The sequence below is a fragment of the Clinocottus analis genome, unplaced genomic scaffold, assembly GCF_023055335.1.
Source record: "Clinocottus analis isolate CAN_PGR_092001 unplaced genomic scaffold, fCliAna1.0.p SCAF_4, whole genome shotgun sequence".
Taxonomy (NCBI): domain Eukaryota; kingdom Metazoa; phylum Chordata; class Actinopteri; order Perciformes; family Cottidae; genus Clinocottus; species Clinocottus analis.
Genome location: NW_027176153.1, coordinates 4,745,634 through 4,756,722, shown reverse-complemented (window position 1 = coordinate 4,756,722; position 11,089 = coordinate 4,745,634). Strand labels below are relative to the sequence as shown.

The 11,089-nt window shown below is 45.3% G+C and overlaps 2 protein-coding genes across 4 annotated transcripts in view; one reads left to right on the top strand and one right to left on the bottom strand.

Annotated features, from left to right (window-relative positions):
* Positions 1 to 2,094, top strand: part of plod1a (procollagen-lysine, 2-oxoglutarate 5-dioxygenase 1a) — a 17,594-nt gene extending 15,500 nt beyond the window's left edge. Inside the window, exon 19 of the mRNA XM_068597116.1 lies at positions 1,057 to 2,094. Within this exon, the coding sequence (XP_068453217.1) occupies positions 1,057 to 1,212 (156 nt within the window). The 3' untranslated portion in view covers positions 1,213 to 2,094. The remainder of the gene's footprint in view (positions 1 to 1,056) is intronic.
* Positions 2,095 to 3,127: 1,033 nt separating this feature from the next.
* On the bottom strand, positions 3,128 to 11,089 carry tpx2 (TPX2 microtubule nucleation factor). 3 transcript variants are annotated; one of them, XM_068597568.1, is made up of 17 exons: positions 10,950 to 11,089; positions 10,525 to 10,651; positions 9,851 to 9,976; positions 9,043 to 9,166; positions 8,106 to 8,168; positions 7,117 to 7,224; positions 6,845 to 6,954; positions 6,548 to 6,690; positions 6,245 to 6,416; positions 6,025 to 6,163; positions 5,351 to 5,570; positions 4,669 to 4,761; positions 4,399 to 4,572; positions 4,154 to 4,300; positions 3,969 to 4,077; positions 3,634 to 3,800; positions 3,128 to 3,544 (listed from the first exon to the last, which is right to left on the bottom strand). In XM_068597568.1, exons 2-17 carry the CDS (start codon positions 10,625 to 10,627, stop codon positions 3,434 to 3,436), a joined length of 2,109 nt encoding a protein of 702 aa, XP_068453669.1. In that variant the 5' UTR covers positions 10,628 to 10,651; positions 10,950 to 11,089; the 3' UTR covers positions 3,128 to 3,433. The 3 variants fall into 3 exon arrangements, with proteins under 3 accessions (XP_068453669.1, XP_068453668.1, XP_068453667.1); XM_068597567.1 differs by having other exon boundaries at positions 4,181 to 4,300; XM_068597566.1 differs by having other exon boundaries at positions 7,117 to 7,206.

Below are 11,089 nucleotides of genomic sequence, written 5' to 3'. Positions count from 1 at the left end.
GAAGCGCTAGTGAGCAGCAAATGTTACTTTATAAACTCTTCAGCTGCATGCGTGATGATATTGTATTGATATTGTTCATATAAGGCAGCACCTGGCAAACTGAGCCTTTGACATTTTAAATAATTAATAAATACATAGTAAATGATATAGGACCCAGTATGAACCCTTGCGGGACACCATTTTGTATATTTAATATAAAGCATCGACACCTGAAGACATTGCTTCGTAAGCAGGTCTGGGATGAACGCAGCACAGCATTCAGCGGCATTTACGATGTCTTTTATGGTAATTGTATTTGAATATCCAAATGAGACGGTTAGGAATCATGAGTGTGTCCCAGTGAAATCACAGTGAATGCTCGTCATCCGAATAATTGTTTTACTCATGAAAGAGCACACAGGATGCACATGGAGTGAAGACGACAGAGTAGCCAGCAGGTCGGACGAGGCATGGTGCTGAAGTCACATCATTGCGAATGGAACGCCATCATATTTCTGGCATGAACATCTTTGTCCCTGATGTTTCAAACTGTTCATTTGTGTCATTTCTATATTTGTGAGTCTTCTTTGCATGAAGCAGGAGCCTTGTCCATTTGTTTGCATCCATGTCGTTTCCCAACATCTTCAATGTCCTGGAAACAAGAAGTCAGCCATGAGTCCATGTGTTACTGCTTTCTGCTCCATGGATTCAAGCTTCTATCCTTTATGTAGATGATGTATTATGTTGTGTGTACGCCTTGTGTGTACAAGGCTTTTTAAAGCATGAACCAAACATTTATGAAGTACAATATATATTTAACATTTTAACAACAGCAGTGGTGGTTTTGCTGTGACGGTCAGATGACTGTGTTGGGCTATTTGGAGCTATATGCCTTTAATACGTGTCCATTAAGGTTTTTACTCTGCTTTTTATTGTATTTTAAAAGCAGGTTCTGTGGTAGAATGTAACTTTTGTGTGCTGGTGTCTACTTTTACTCGAGACCCATGTGTTGTTGGATGTTACATTGATCCTAAGAGCTCGTAGTTTGGGTGGTGATGTGTCTCGCTGTGACTGCAGGGAGGTGGATGCCGGTTCCTCCGCTACGACTGCGCCATTCAGGCTCCTCGTAAAGGCTGGACCCTTTTGCACCCGGGCCGCCTCACCCACTACCACGAAGGCCTGCCCACCACCGCCGGCGTGCGGTACATCGCAGTGTCCTTTGTGGATCCCTGAACTCCCAGAGACGGCACACAGCGGCGGCCAGTGCAAGCCGGGCAGGACACACAGCGGCCGCTTCCTGCAGCTCAGCTGCTCTGCTGTCTGTCTCGGAGCGCTTTGCTCGTCTTTATGAGTTCATTTCATTGTTTCTGTCTTAATTAAAGAATTGTATACAACTTATTAGCAGTAGAATATCAGACCCGGATGCATCCGTGTCTATGTTTATCAAAGAAACATAGACCTGGATGCATAATGGAACCACGCCATAAGGTTAAGTCAGAGTGCTAATTGTCCCAGATCTTCAAAGGTTCGAGAGGCTCAGCTTGACTGTGTGTGGGTTCATCATGTGCACACCACCTCCTCACAACACCGTCCTTATTACAGGCGTCTTCTTTGAGGTGTGGACTTGAAGACGTCTCTAGACTTCTAGTCCGCTGCTCCGGGCTGAATTCACCTCATTTCATTTGTTAAAGCCTTCTGATCTCATCTGAAGGCGGGGCCTCAAAGAGACTTCCTGAGTCCACACCGAGCCGCCGTGGTTCAAGCTGAGGCTCCTGTTGGGTCTGGAGCACAGCGGAGCCCGTTGGGACGTCAGCTGGACCAGTTCAGCTTCCATTTCCTAGAATATTCTTTTTTTTTTAAATGATTTACTCAATAAGTTACACTAACTGTGCCTTTTCTGTATCCAAAGCAATTATTTTTCTAACTCTTCATGAACTGAGACACTCCAAAGCCTGTTACACTTATTTATTTGGTCTACATTTTAATAAAGACACCGTGATGTTGGTCACGGGAAACATACTCACCTGTCAGGTTTCAACCTTCACTGCTTTGAACACAACCCGAATAAAGCTGTGAACTGAACAGAGATTAAACTGTAGTCATGTGACCTCGTGTTTTCATCTGAAATAAACAATGGCCAAAACACATAAACCTTCCGTTAGCTGGCTGATAGTTTCATTACTGGTTTGAAAGCCAAAAGAAGCATGAATAGCATTTACAGAGATGGATACCTTTCCTTTAATGAACACTGGCAGCAGTTACTTAACCCTTCGGGTTCATAGTTTTATTATTCAGCAGTGTTCATGGTCTGGTGGACTCGATGCATTCAGGGGTTTTAATTCAACACAAACACGTTAAAATACTCAATGTTTACTTCATCCCAATTACAATTATAATATGAACATATATTCATATTTACATTTGCAAGATCATATGTATGAATTAATGTGCTGCTTGTTTTGATTTTTTTTAAAAATAAAATGTAATAAAAGCAAATCAATTCTCATCGAGATATGAATGATGCTCCAGGCCACAGTCTCCCATCCCTGTGTGGCGCTCATGATCAGAGAACCCTGAGGTCAGAGCATCCATATTTCTTCACTCGCTGGCTGCTGAAGGTCTGGTCCTGGTGCTCGTCTTCATTTTGGAACTAGCTGATGCTCAATCTCATCCTCTTCTTTAAAAACAGTCAGATTCTTGTCCCTTATAACGCAACATCAGGTCTGAACGTGTTAGCTATAAGCAGCTAGCACGCTCACTCTTAGTGCGTTTACTCAGATTGTTTCAGTTGGTAGCCAACAAGCCGTCCTCCAGCAAGCAAACACCATGTGCAGCTCACTTCTGGAGTTGGTTCCTTTCGTCATTGCTAGACTTTCAGCCACAGAAATACAAACCAATGGTTTTTAAATATTTCAGTGCCAAATTTTGCAATAACGTTTTTCCCCTTGTGGTCAGCAGAAAAAGTAGTGAACACAACATTGACAGATCACTTTGATAGTGAACGTGTTACAGTGCAACATGAGCATTCATGAAAGTTAATACATTGTAAATCAGTTTTACACTTGTCAGAGTTTAAAGCTGACGTTGAGTGTGTTGTACTGGCATTAAATATTAACGTAAAGCTGCAAGAACTTGAACAACTTCAAACTAAATTCTCATAACTGGAACATTTTTATTGAAAAGTATTAAGATAAAAAGGGGAAGAAAAAGTCCAACTGTGAATCGTGGTCAGTTAAGATAGAAAAGGGAGAGAATATACACACATTGTTACAATCTAAGGCTCAACATGGAACAAAGAGAAAAAGAGCGGGTTAGTCGCTTCAAATACACATCCATGTACAACTTCAGACAGAATTCTACCAACTAACAATAGAAGAGTTTGTAAAAATACATTTGAGAAAATCCATCTGAAGGCAGAAAATAAGCAGATCTCTCTCGAGCAGCGAGGCAGCGATCACAAGCGGAAGCGGTCAGAGAAGTTGGGCGAGTGTGGGACGGTGAGAGGAAGCTCGCTCTTCTTCACTGCCACGGGTTTGTAGTGCCGGATGGGCTGAGCGGCGTGAACCTGGAGGGGAAGAGAAGGCCGTTACATCACGCTGGACTTTAAGACTTCATCCTCCCGCAGTAGTGTAATAAACCCCCGTTGGCAGTGACCTGTTCTTTCCGCAGCCTGGCGACCTCCTCCTTCGCCTTCTGCTCCTGCTCTCGTCTCTGCTCCTCCTCCATGAACCTCCCGAGAGCCTCCCTCTCAGCGGCCTGCCGCTCGTATTCCTGGCGCTCCGCGGCCCGGCGCTCCGTCGACAGCTCGAAGGCTTCCACGACTGTGGAACAATGAATTCCTTAGTGCCGGGACGGAAGCAGTGAAGGCGCCAGCAGCACAGAGCGCTCCTCTTCACGAGGTTTCAATGGTGCTTGTAAACGTTACAGGCAGAATACCACACCCCACAGGTCTTGGTGAAACAGGTTACCGAGGTTGTGAACAGACTTACCCACTGAAGCCCGGGGCTCCTTTTTGGGCTGGAAAGGCTCTTTATGGGTGACTGTGTTGGGCCTGGCTTTGAACGGCACTCCTTCCTCTCGTTTATGCTCTTCTTTCACCTACAGAAACATTGGTCATGAATTAATTTCAAGGCGTCGCTGGATATTGAAGTCAAAGCGTCAGACTGTGTGGTACCATCTGGTCCCAGCGAGTGCTCCTCACAGCTCCTCGTTCATCCAGCAGCATCCTGAAGGGCTCCGGCTTCGTGGGCTCCAGCTTCTTCTTCTCTGGGAGGAGCACCGAGTTGAAGTCCGGCAGTGGCTGAGCCTTGAACTGAGGTACCTGGAACAGTTCAGAAGAGACCGTGGGAGTGATTTAGTGGCTGTGTCTTCACTCTTGGAGGTTTAAAAAGGACCTGGGTTGCGTTTGTGGATCTTCACCTCTCCATTTCGCATTTCCTGCAGCTTCTTCTCTTTCAACGCCCTCCTCTCTCGGTCCCGCTCCTCAAAGGAGAAGGGACAGACCTCCACATGGTGGTTCTCTTGTAGCTGAGGCTGGAAGGGGAGGCCAAAGTGAGGCACTGGGGGAGCCTTGAGGGGTGAGGGCTGTTTGACCTGAGCAGAAAGAAAAGAGAGAAAGAGGGGTAGTGTTCGCTTAAGTTGAAGAGAAGTCATTATGCCTGAAGTATTAACACCCAGCTGAGTTCTTACTTCCTCAACCCTCTCCACACGAACTCTCTTCTTCAGGGCAAAAGCCGGGGACTCCGGCACAGTTGGATGCAGAACTTTCTTCTCCGGCAATCCCTGTTGTGACGGGAGGAAACCTTTTACTACATTCATGTATGGAAATGTATTCCTTTAAAGCTCTGCAGACTTTAACCCTCCTGTTGTCATTCTGACTCTAGATGAAACCTTTTGCTATTGAAATATGTTTTTGAAAAGAAAAGACCCTGCAGCACACAGTGGTGCAATGGGGCAACTTGTCACTTCATTTGCTTTCAAAACATCTTTGATGTTTCATGTGTGGGGTCACGCAATGTTTTGACCCCAGGAGACGACAAAAAACGTTTCAAAAACAGCATCCTCACTAAAACTTAGACACTATATTATTTTGACTGTGTAACTATAACAAAGTCAAAATAATGAAGGTGTTTTATTTTCACTCAAAAACATGGCATACTTCTTTATAAATAAGGTATATAGACGGTAATTCAAAAATAGAGAAACAATTGTGGTAATGGGTTGGACTGAAAAGAGACTAAAAAAGGTGCAAAACCGAATTGATTGATCATTTATTTTATACTTTAAATAACAGTCAAACGACGGGGTCATTTGACACCAGAGGACAAAAGGTGGATGGTGTCCAGGCGGACATTACGAGGGGTGAACTCACCACGACTCCTTCCAGGATCTTCCGGGGCAGCCGCTGGGCTTTGAAGGCGTGCGCCGGCTCTTCCCCTTCCTGAGGCTTCTTGGCCTGTCTCTCATGGAGACGCTTCTCAATCTGCAGCTCGAAGCCGTCCGGTACCGTGGGTTCCTTCACTGCCGGCCTCTTTAGGTGCTCAGCGCTCTGCAGAATTTTCCTGTTCAGCTCTAAGGCATTGAACTTAAACCTGGGAGGAAAAACAGTGTCAAATATTGAATATCCATTTAATGATGAAAGGAAGACAGTGCAGGCTACAGAGTCAAGCTTATATGAAAAGTCTGTACAGACAGCGGTGTGTATTTAACTAGTTGTTATTGGATGGAACATGCTGTCGTACAACCAAGAGTCAGGATCAAGACTACACATGCTGCTTAGTAGTTTAAAAGGCTTTTCCAGACATCCACATCTGTCCAGGGCTCCAGACTGCGACCAAATGGTCGCATTTTGCGCCTAAAATTAGACGGTGCGAGTACATTTTTCATCTACTCGCGCATGCACCACCAGTAAATTTGCTGGTTTTTTGTTATTAAATATTTTGTAGTGTGCGCCCATAACATTTTAAGTTAGGGGAGACTGCTCCTAGTAAAAAAAGTTAGTCTGGAGCCCTGCTGTGACAAGACGGCTGCAGTAAAGAGTCTTACTTGTGGAGTTCTTCCAGCTCTTCAGCCTCCAGCTCAGCACTGCTCTTCACATTGGTCGGCCGGCTCCTTTGGCAGGTCATCAGCTGAGGGGTGTGAGGCTGGGTGAGCTTCAGCTTAGAGCCCTTCACCGCTGCTGGCCCTGAAACAATCAGAACCAATGTGTTGAACTGAACCCCCGAAGCCCAGAAACAACAACAACACCACCACACGTCCTGCACACCTCTCTCTTGACTCCTGCGACTTCGCAGATGGTAGCGGTCAGGGGTTCGCTTGTGGAACTGCTCTATCTGCTGAGCCATGGACACGTAGGCAGCCGACTGCTCCGCCTCCCTCTTGCTGCCGGTCGACAGGTTGAAGGGTTTTGGCACGGTGGCGCCTCTCATAGCCTTTGCCTAAAAAGAGTCAAAGGAGAGAACAACAGGAGAGATGAGACTTTAATGCACTGCCTCACTTAAACACTACATGTTTAAGTGACTCATTCGTGGTCTGGGTCTAAAAAGCTGTTAGCACATGAAGTACTGACTGGGGAGGAGGGTTTGCGAAGCTGGTTGATGAAGTCCACTTCCTTGTGGGCTGCTGAAGCGGTCGCCTTGCCGCGGGTGTTGGTGGTGAAGCTGAACTCTTTGGGCACTGTCGCCATCAAGACCATCTTCTTGGGGGGTGGATCTGAAATGAGTGACGCACATTTACTGCCAAGAAGTAAACCTGAAGACACACTTCCAGACCCTGTGAAAAATGGCAGCAAACAGCTTGTGAGCCGGCACATGGAAAAGGACATTTGAAAATGATTGCAGCCACATAGTGTTTGATAACTACTCACTGCCAGCCAGAGCAGCTTTGTAGCTAGCCTCGTTCTGCCTGCGATGCAGCGCCACTTCCTTCTGGAGGTTCCTGATGTGCTCCAGCTCCTGCCCCTCAGAGCTGTTTGGCCTGTTTGGACATAATCATCAGGAACATCAGCTTTAAGGTCCCTCTCCTCTCAACTGTAAACATTGGGCTCATCCACGTCAACAAGCCTAAGTTGTATGAGCGTGTTCTTCTGTCGGTGGCCCGGTCCCGCCCCCATTCCTTCAGGATAGTCACAACACTCACTCTGGGTCTGCAGCAGAGGGAGCGGCTGTCCGGCTCTTAGGCGTTCTGCTCTTCTCCGGCACCTTGCTGCGGAGGACACGGCAGGAGCCTCTGGAAACAGGAGGAGATCTGGAGCAAACAACCACAATGGAAACACTTGAACAACAGCAAAGGAAAAACAAGGTGGAGACAGACAGCGCAGGCTGAAAAGACACCTGGACAGGGCAGTTTGGACACTTAGGCTGGGTTGCACCAACAAGGATTAACTCTTAAACTAGGTTTAAACCAGGTTTGTCTTTTAATCCAGTTGCAAACTTTAAACCTAGTTTAACCTTACTTTACAATTAATCCTGGGTAAATCTAACCCTTTGGTAATCTTGGTTTAATTCTCATTTAAATCAAGATTAAAATTAAATATGTTGCACCAGTTATATTTAAACCACCCCTGGAGGAGGTGTATCTCCGTTTTATTGACAACATAGCTGCATATCTTCGCTGGATGGAGTTAGAGGAAAGAGTTCCTCGCAGGTAAATTATAGATAAGTTAAATTAATAATAATAATTGAATTTTATGACAACGGCGAGTTTTCACCGCGTATAGATTCACAAAGAAGTCTGTCATGAACTTCAATGGGAAGGTTGGACCAGCAATCAAGCATGGACGTGAGAGGAATATTGCCGTGCCAACACTTCTCCAGCTCCTTGTAGCTTTGTGATTTTATGCTACAGGGTTAATTCAGGAAAAAGATTGCATTTATTTAGGGCTATTCAGTTCCGTGTTTGTTAAATGTATATTGTGAATTTGTTTACATTTCGTCAGAATCCATCATGGCGGACATTGAACATAAACTAATCCTGTTTTAACCCTAATTTAACTAATCCAGGGTTAAAGTTAAGATGTGCAACACATCTCTGATTAAATATAAACCAGTTTAAACCTAGATTTACTAACCCTAGTTTAACTCTAAACCAGGATTAATTTAATCCTTGTTGGTGCAACCCAGCCTTACTTTTTGGTTTTCTTAGATGGTGGTGGCGCCGGATCACTCGACATGTCCTTCCGTTTTGAAACCCTAACAAAGAAAGAGATGAAACACACATTTAATTTCAAGTTTAGATCAAGTCGCCAAAACAAACGCCTGTTAGACTTCCTTCTTTCAAACACCACTCCCTCCATGTCTGTGAAAGCCATTGGCTTCAAGCCCAATGCTAAGACAGCGCCGGGCCAGACATTACACAACCCTCTAAAAGGATCAATAATATTCCCTGTATAGAGAAAACCCTACTTGATATGTCAATTATACTAATCTAATTGCAAACACAAACATCTAGTAATGTAATAAAAGCAGTAGAACAATGACTGTATGGGACTGACATACAGGGACACACAAAGCAATGTATTAAGTCTCAGTCATCTCTCTGACCCACCAGAAGAGTGTGTGGTGGTTTTCTAGTCTACCGACCCCTCAAAGCTCTTTAACACTGTCATCATTCACACACACTGATGGGAGGAGCTACCATGAAGGTACCACCTGTCCATCAGGACTAACTAACATTTACACACGTAGGCACAGCTACAATTTGGGGTCAAGTGTCTTGCTCAAGAACACATCAACATGGACTAGTGGAGCCGGGGATCGAACCACCATTTTTTTTTTAGTCCAACAAAATGTTACAATTAAGTTTCATGAACTGAAAACACACTGAAAGGGTTAAAGATCCGAGACAAAAACATGGACAACTTGCAGACCGGTCAACACTGAGGCAGAGACCTGTCAATCACAAGGTAGCCCCACCCTAATCCTGTATGGTCTATTTGACTTTAAACAGACTATGCTGATGTGCCTGAATCGTCGGGGAGGATTGTGTACGGTTATAACTCACTACCACAGATTAAATCAGATTTATTGTGTAGCACATGTGTCTTCCACATCACAAGGACCTCACCTGCGTGCTTGGGCAGGGGGTTGGGCAGCGGCATGCCTCTTAGGTCGTGCGCCAGTCCGAGCAGGAGATCTGTCACCCCAGGACGTGACCAGGTTCGGAGGTCGAGACGTGGAAGTACTAGGACCTGAAACATTGAGACGTCTATATGAGATCACACCATCATGACTACAGACTAGTCTAGAGGGCCACACCTCTGCACAGCTGGAAATAGTCATTGTGTATGCACATAAAGAATCAAATTCAATCTTCCCAAGAGCAACATTGACAACACAAATCACACTATTCACTATTCATTTCTAAAATGGGGTTTATGTTCATTTGCAAAAACAGACCTGTGTTTATTTATTTTTTTAAATCAGGGAATAAGAATCCAACTGGTGTTTATGTGTTTTAAGAATGCTTTTACAAATGAACCCTTCATCACTTACAGCTTTGACTTAATGGTAGTTGTGAAACCAGGCTGTCCACAAAAGGAGAGCAAAGTACCGTCACACCCAGCCAAGTCAAGACTGGACTGTTTCATTAACTATCGGACTACATATATAGTTATTGTTTTGTAAATTTGGGATTATGGCAAGTAGAATACTTTGTGTTGTAAGACCAGAGACGATACATAAACAGAACTCTGGCCAGCTAACATGAGGTCAGCATGAGAGCGATGTGAAAGGATAGCAAAGACAAGAAAGCAAACAAAAAAGCAAATATCAAATTACAAAAAACAAATGTGTGCTTTACAATGGCTGTACAAAAAAACAAACAATTAGGAGTGCAACTTCAGTAATTAGCTATAATAAACTTAAAAACCAACCAGAGTCCTCTTCCGTCTTGACTTGGGGGGCCACGATGGCTTTAGGCAGGTCCAGCATGTGGGCTCTCCTCAAGTCATGCCTCAAAGGTGTTTTCAGGTGGCCGTCTGCTCCTCCAGCCTGTTGATCTGCACCCAAGAGACAGTCACTGGTCAAGAGGATGGACTTTTCGCATCCTTTGACGGTTCATTTTACAGAAATATTGGCTGAGAGACGCTATACTGTAGTATAATTGGCATTACCAGTTCCAATGTTGTAACAGTTAGGCCAGTATTAAGACTACTTGTACTGTATCGATACAGCTCAAACTGCCCTCATCCTCCCGTGAGGAGCCACAGCCTGCTTGAACACAGCAGTCACACCAGCATGGGGACCTGGGTCATACTGCTGTCCTGATGTAGTCAATTACCTCATCATCTTGTGTACAGTCAAGCAAAATGCCAAAGTCTATAGGCAGGGTGCCGCCATTCACACACATCAGGAGGAAACCTCCTGGCCCAGCAGCGAGCACAGGCCATCTGAAGAGATGAAGTCTCTCACTCCAACTAAAGACAACAGCGACGTGTGTCTAGAGAAACGCCAGAGGCTCCTTTACATGAAGTCTTTAGGATAAAGAACAAACACGAAACAGACAACCACATCAACAGCTGGTCCCGACGACACCGGAGACACTTACCGAACCACACGTCTTCGCTTCCTTCGTCCTCCAGGTCCACAAAGTCCACGACGTGAGACGGGGCATCAAACTCGTATCGATCTCCAGAGTCGCTTTCCGCCATAATTGCAGTTATTCCACGAGTCACCTAAACAGGAGCCAGTAAACACGGACACTCTGCGGTTAAAGGCGGTTATTACGCTGCTCGGCTACCGCTAAAGTAACGTGTAGTGGTGTACGGCGCGGTGGTGTCGGGGGAGACGGGCCTATAACGGAAAGCACAACACTGCAGGAGCCGTTCTTCATACATAACGTTAAGGTGACCGAAGGAACCCGGTAACCGGGGCTTTCTTAGCCCGTAGCAAACTACCACGGTGTGTCTATCTGAACCTGTGAACACGGGGAAGCCATTAATGAGAAAGAATAAGAAGATAATAGAAACTTACCGACACCGTCTGTCCAGAACAACACAAACGAAACGGCGAGCCGTTAGCGCGTAAATGTTTCTCTTTTGAAGCAGCCAATGGTTGACAGCGTGGTCACCAGCTCGCTGTTCATTGGCTCATACAAGTCAACTTCCTTTGAC

What these genes read in the sequence shown, in the direction of transcription:
- tpx2 (XM_068597568.1), bottom strand. Translation starts at nt 10,627, where the DNA reads ATGGCGGAAAGCGACTCTGGAGATCGATACGAGTTTGATGCCCCGTCT. An exon ending in GAGCTGGAAGAACTCCACAA is followed by an intron (nt 5,571 to 6,024) that starts GTAAGACTCTTT and finishes TTTTCCTCCCAG; the next exon opens with GTTTAAGTTCAATGCCTTAG. An exon ending in AGATCCTGGAAGGAGTCGTG is followed by an intron (nt 4,762 to 5,350) that starts GTGAGTTCACCC and finishes CCGTCACAACAG; the next exon opens with GGATTGCCGGAGAAGAAAGT.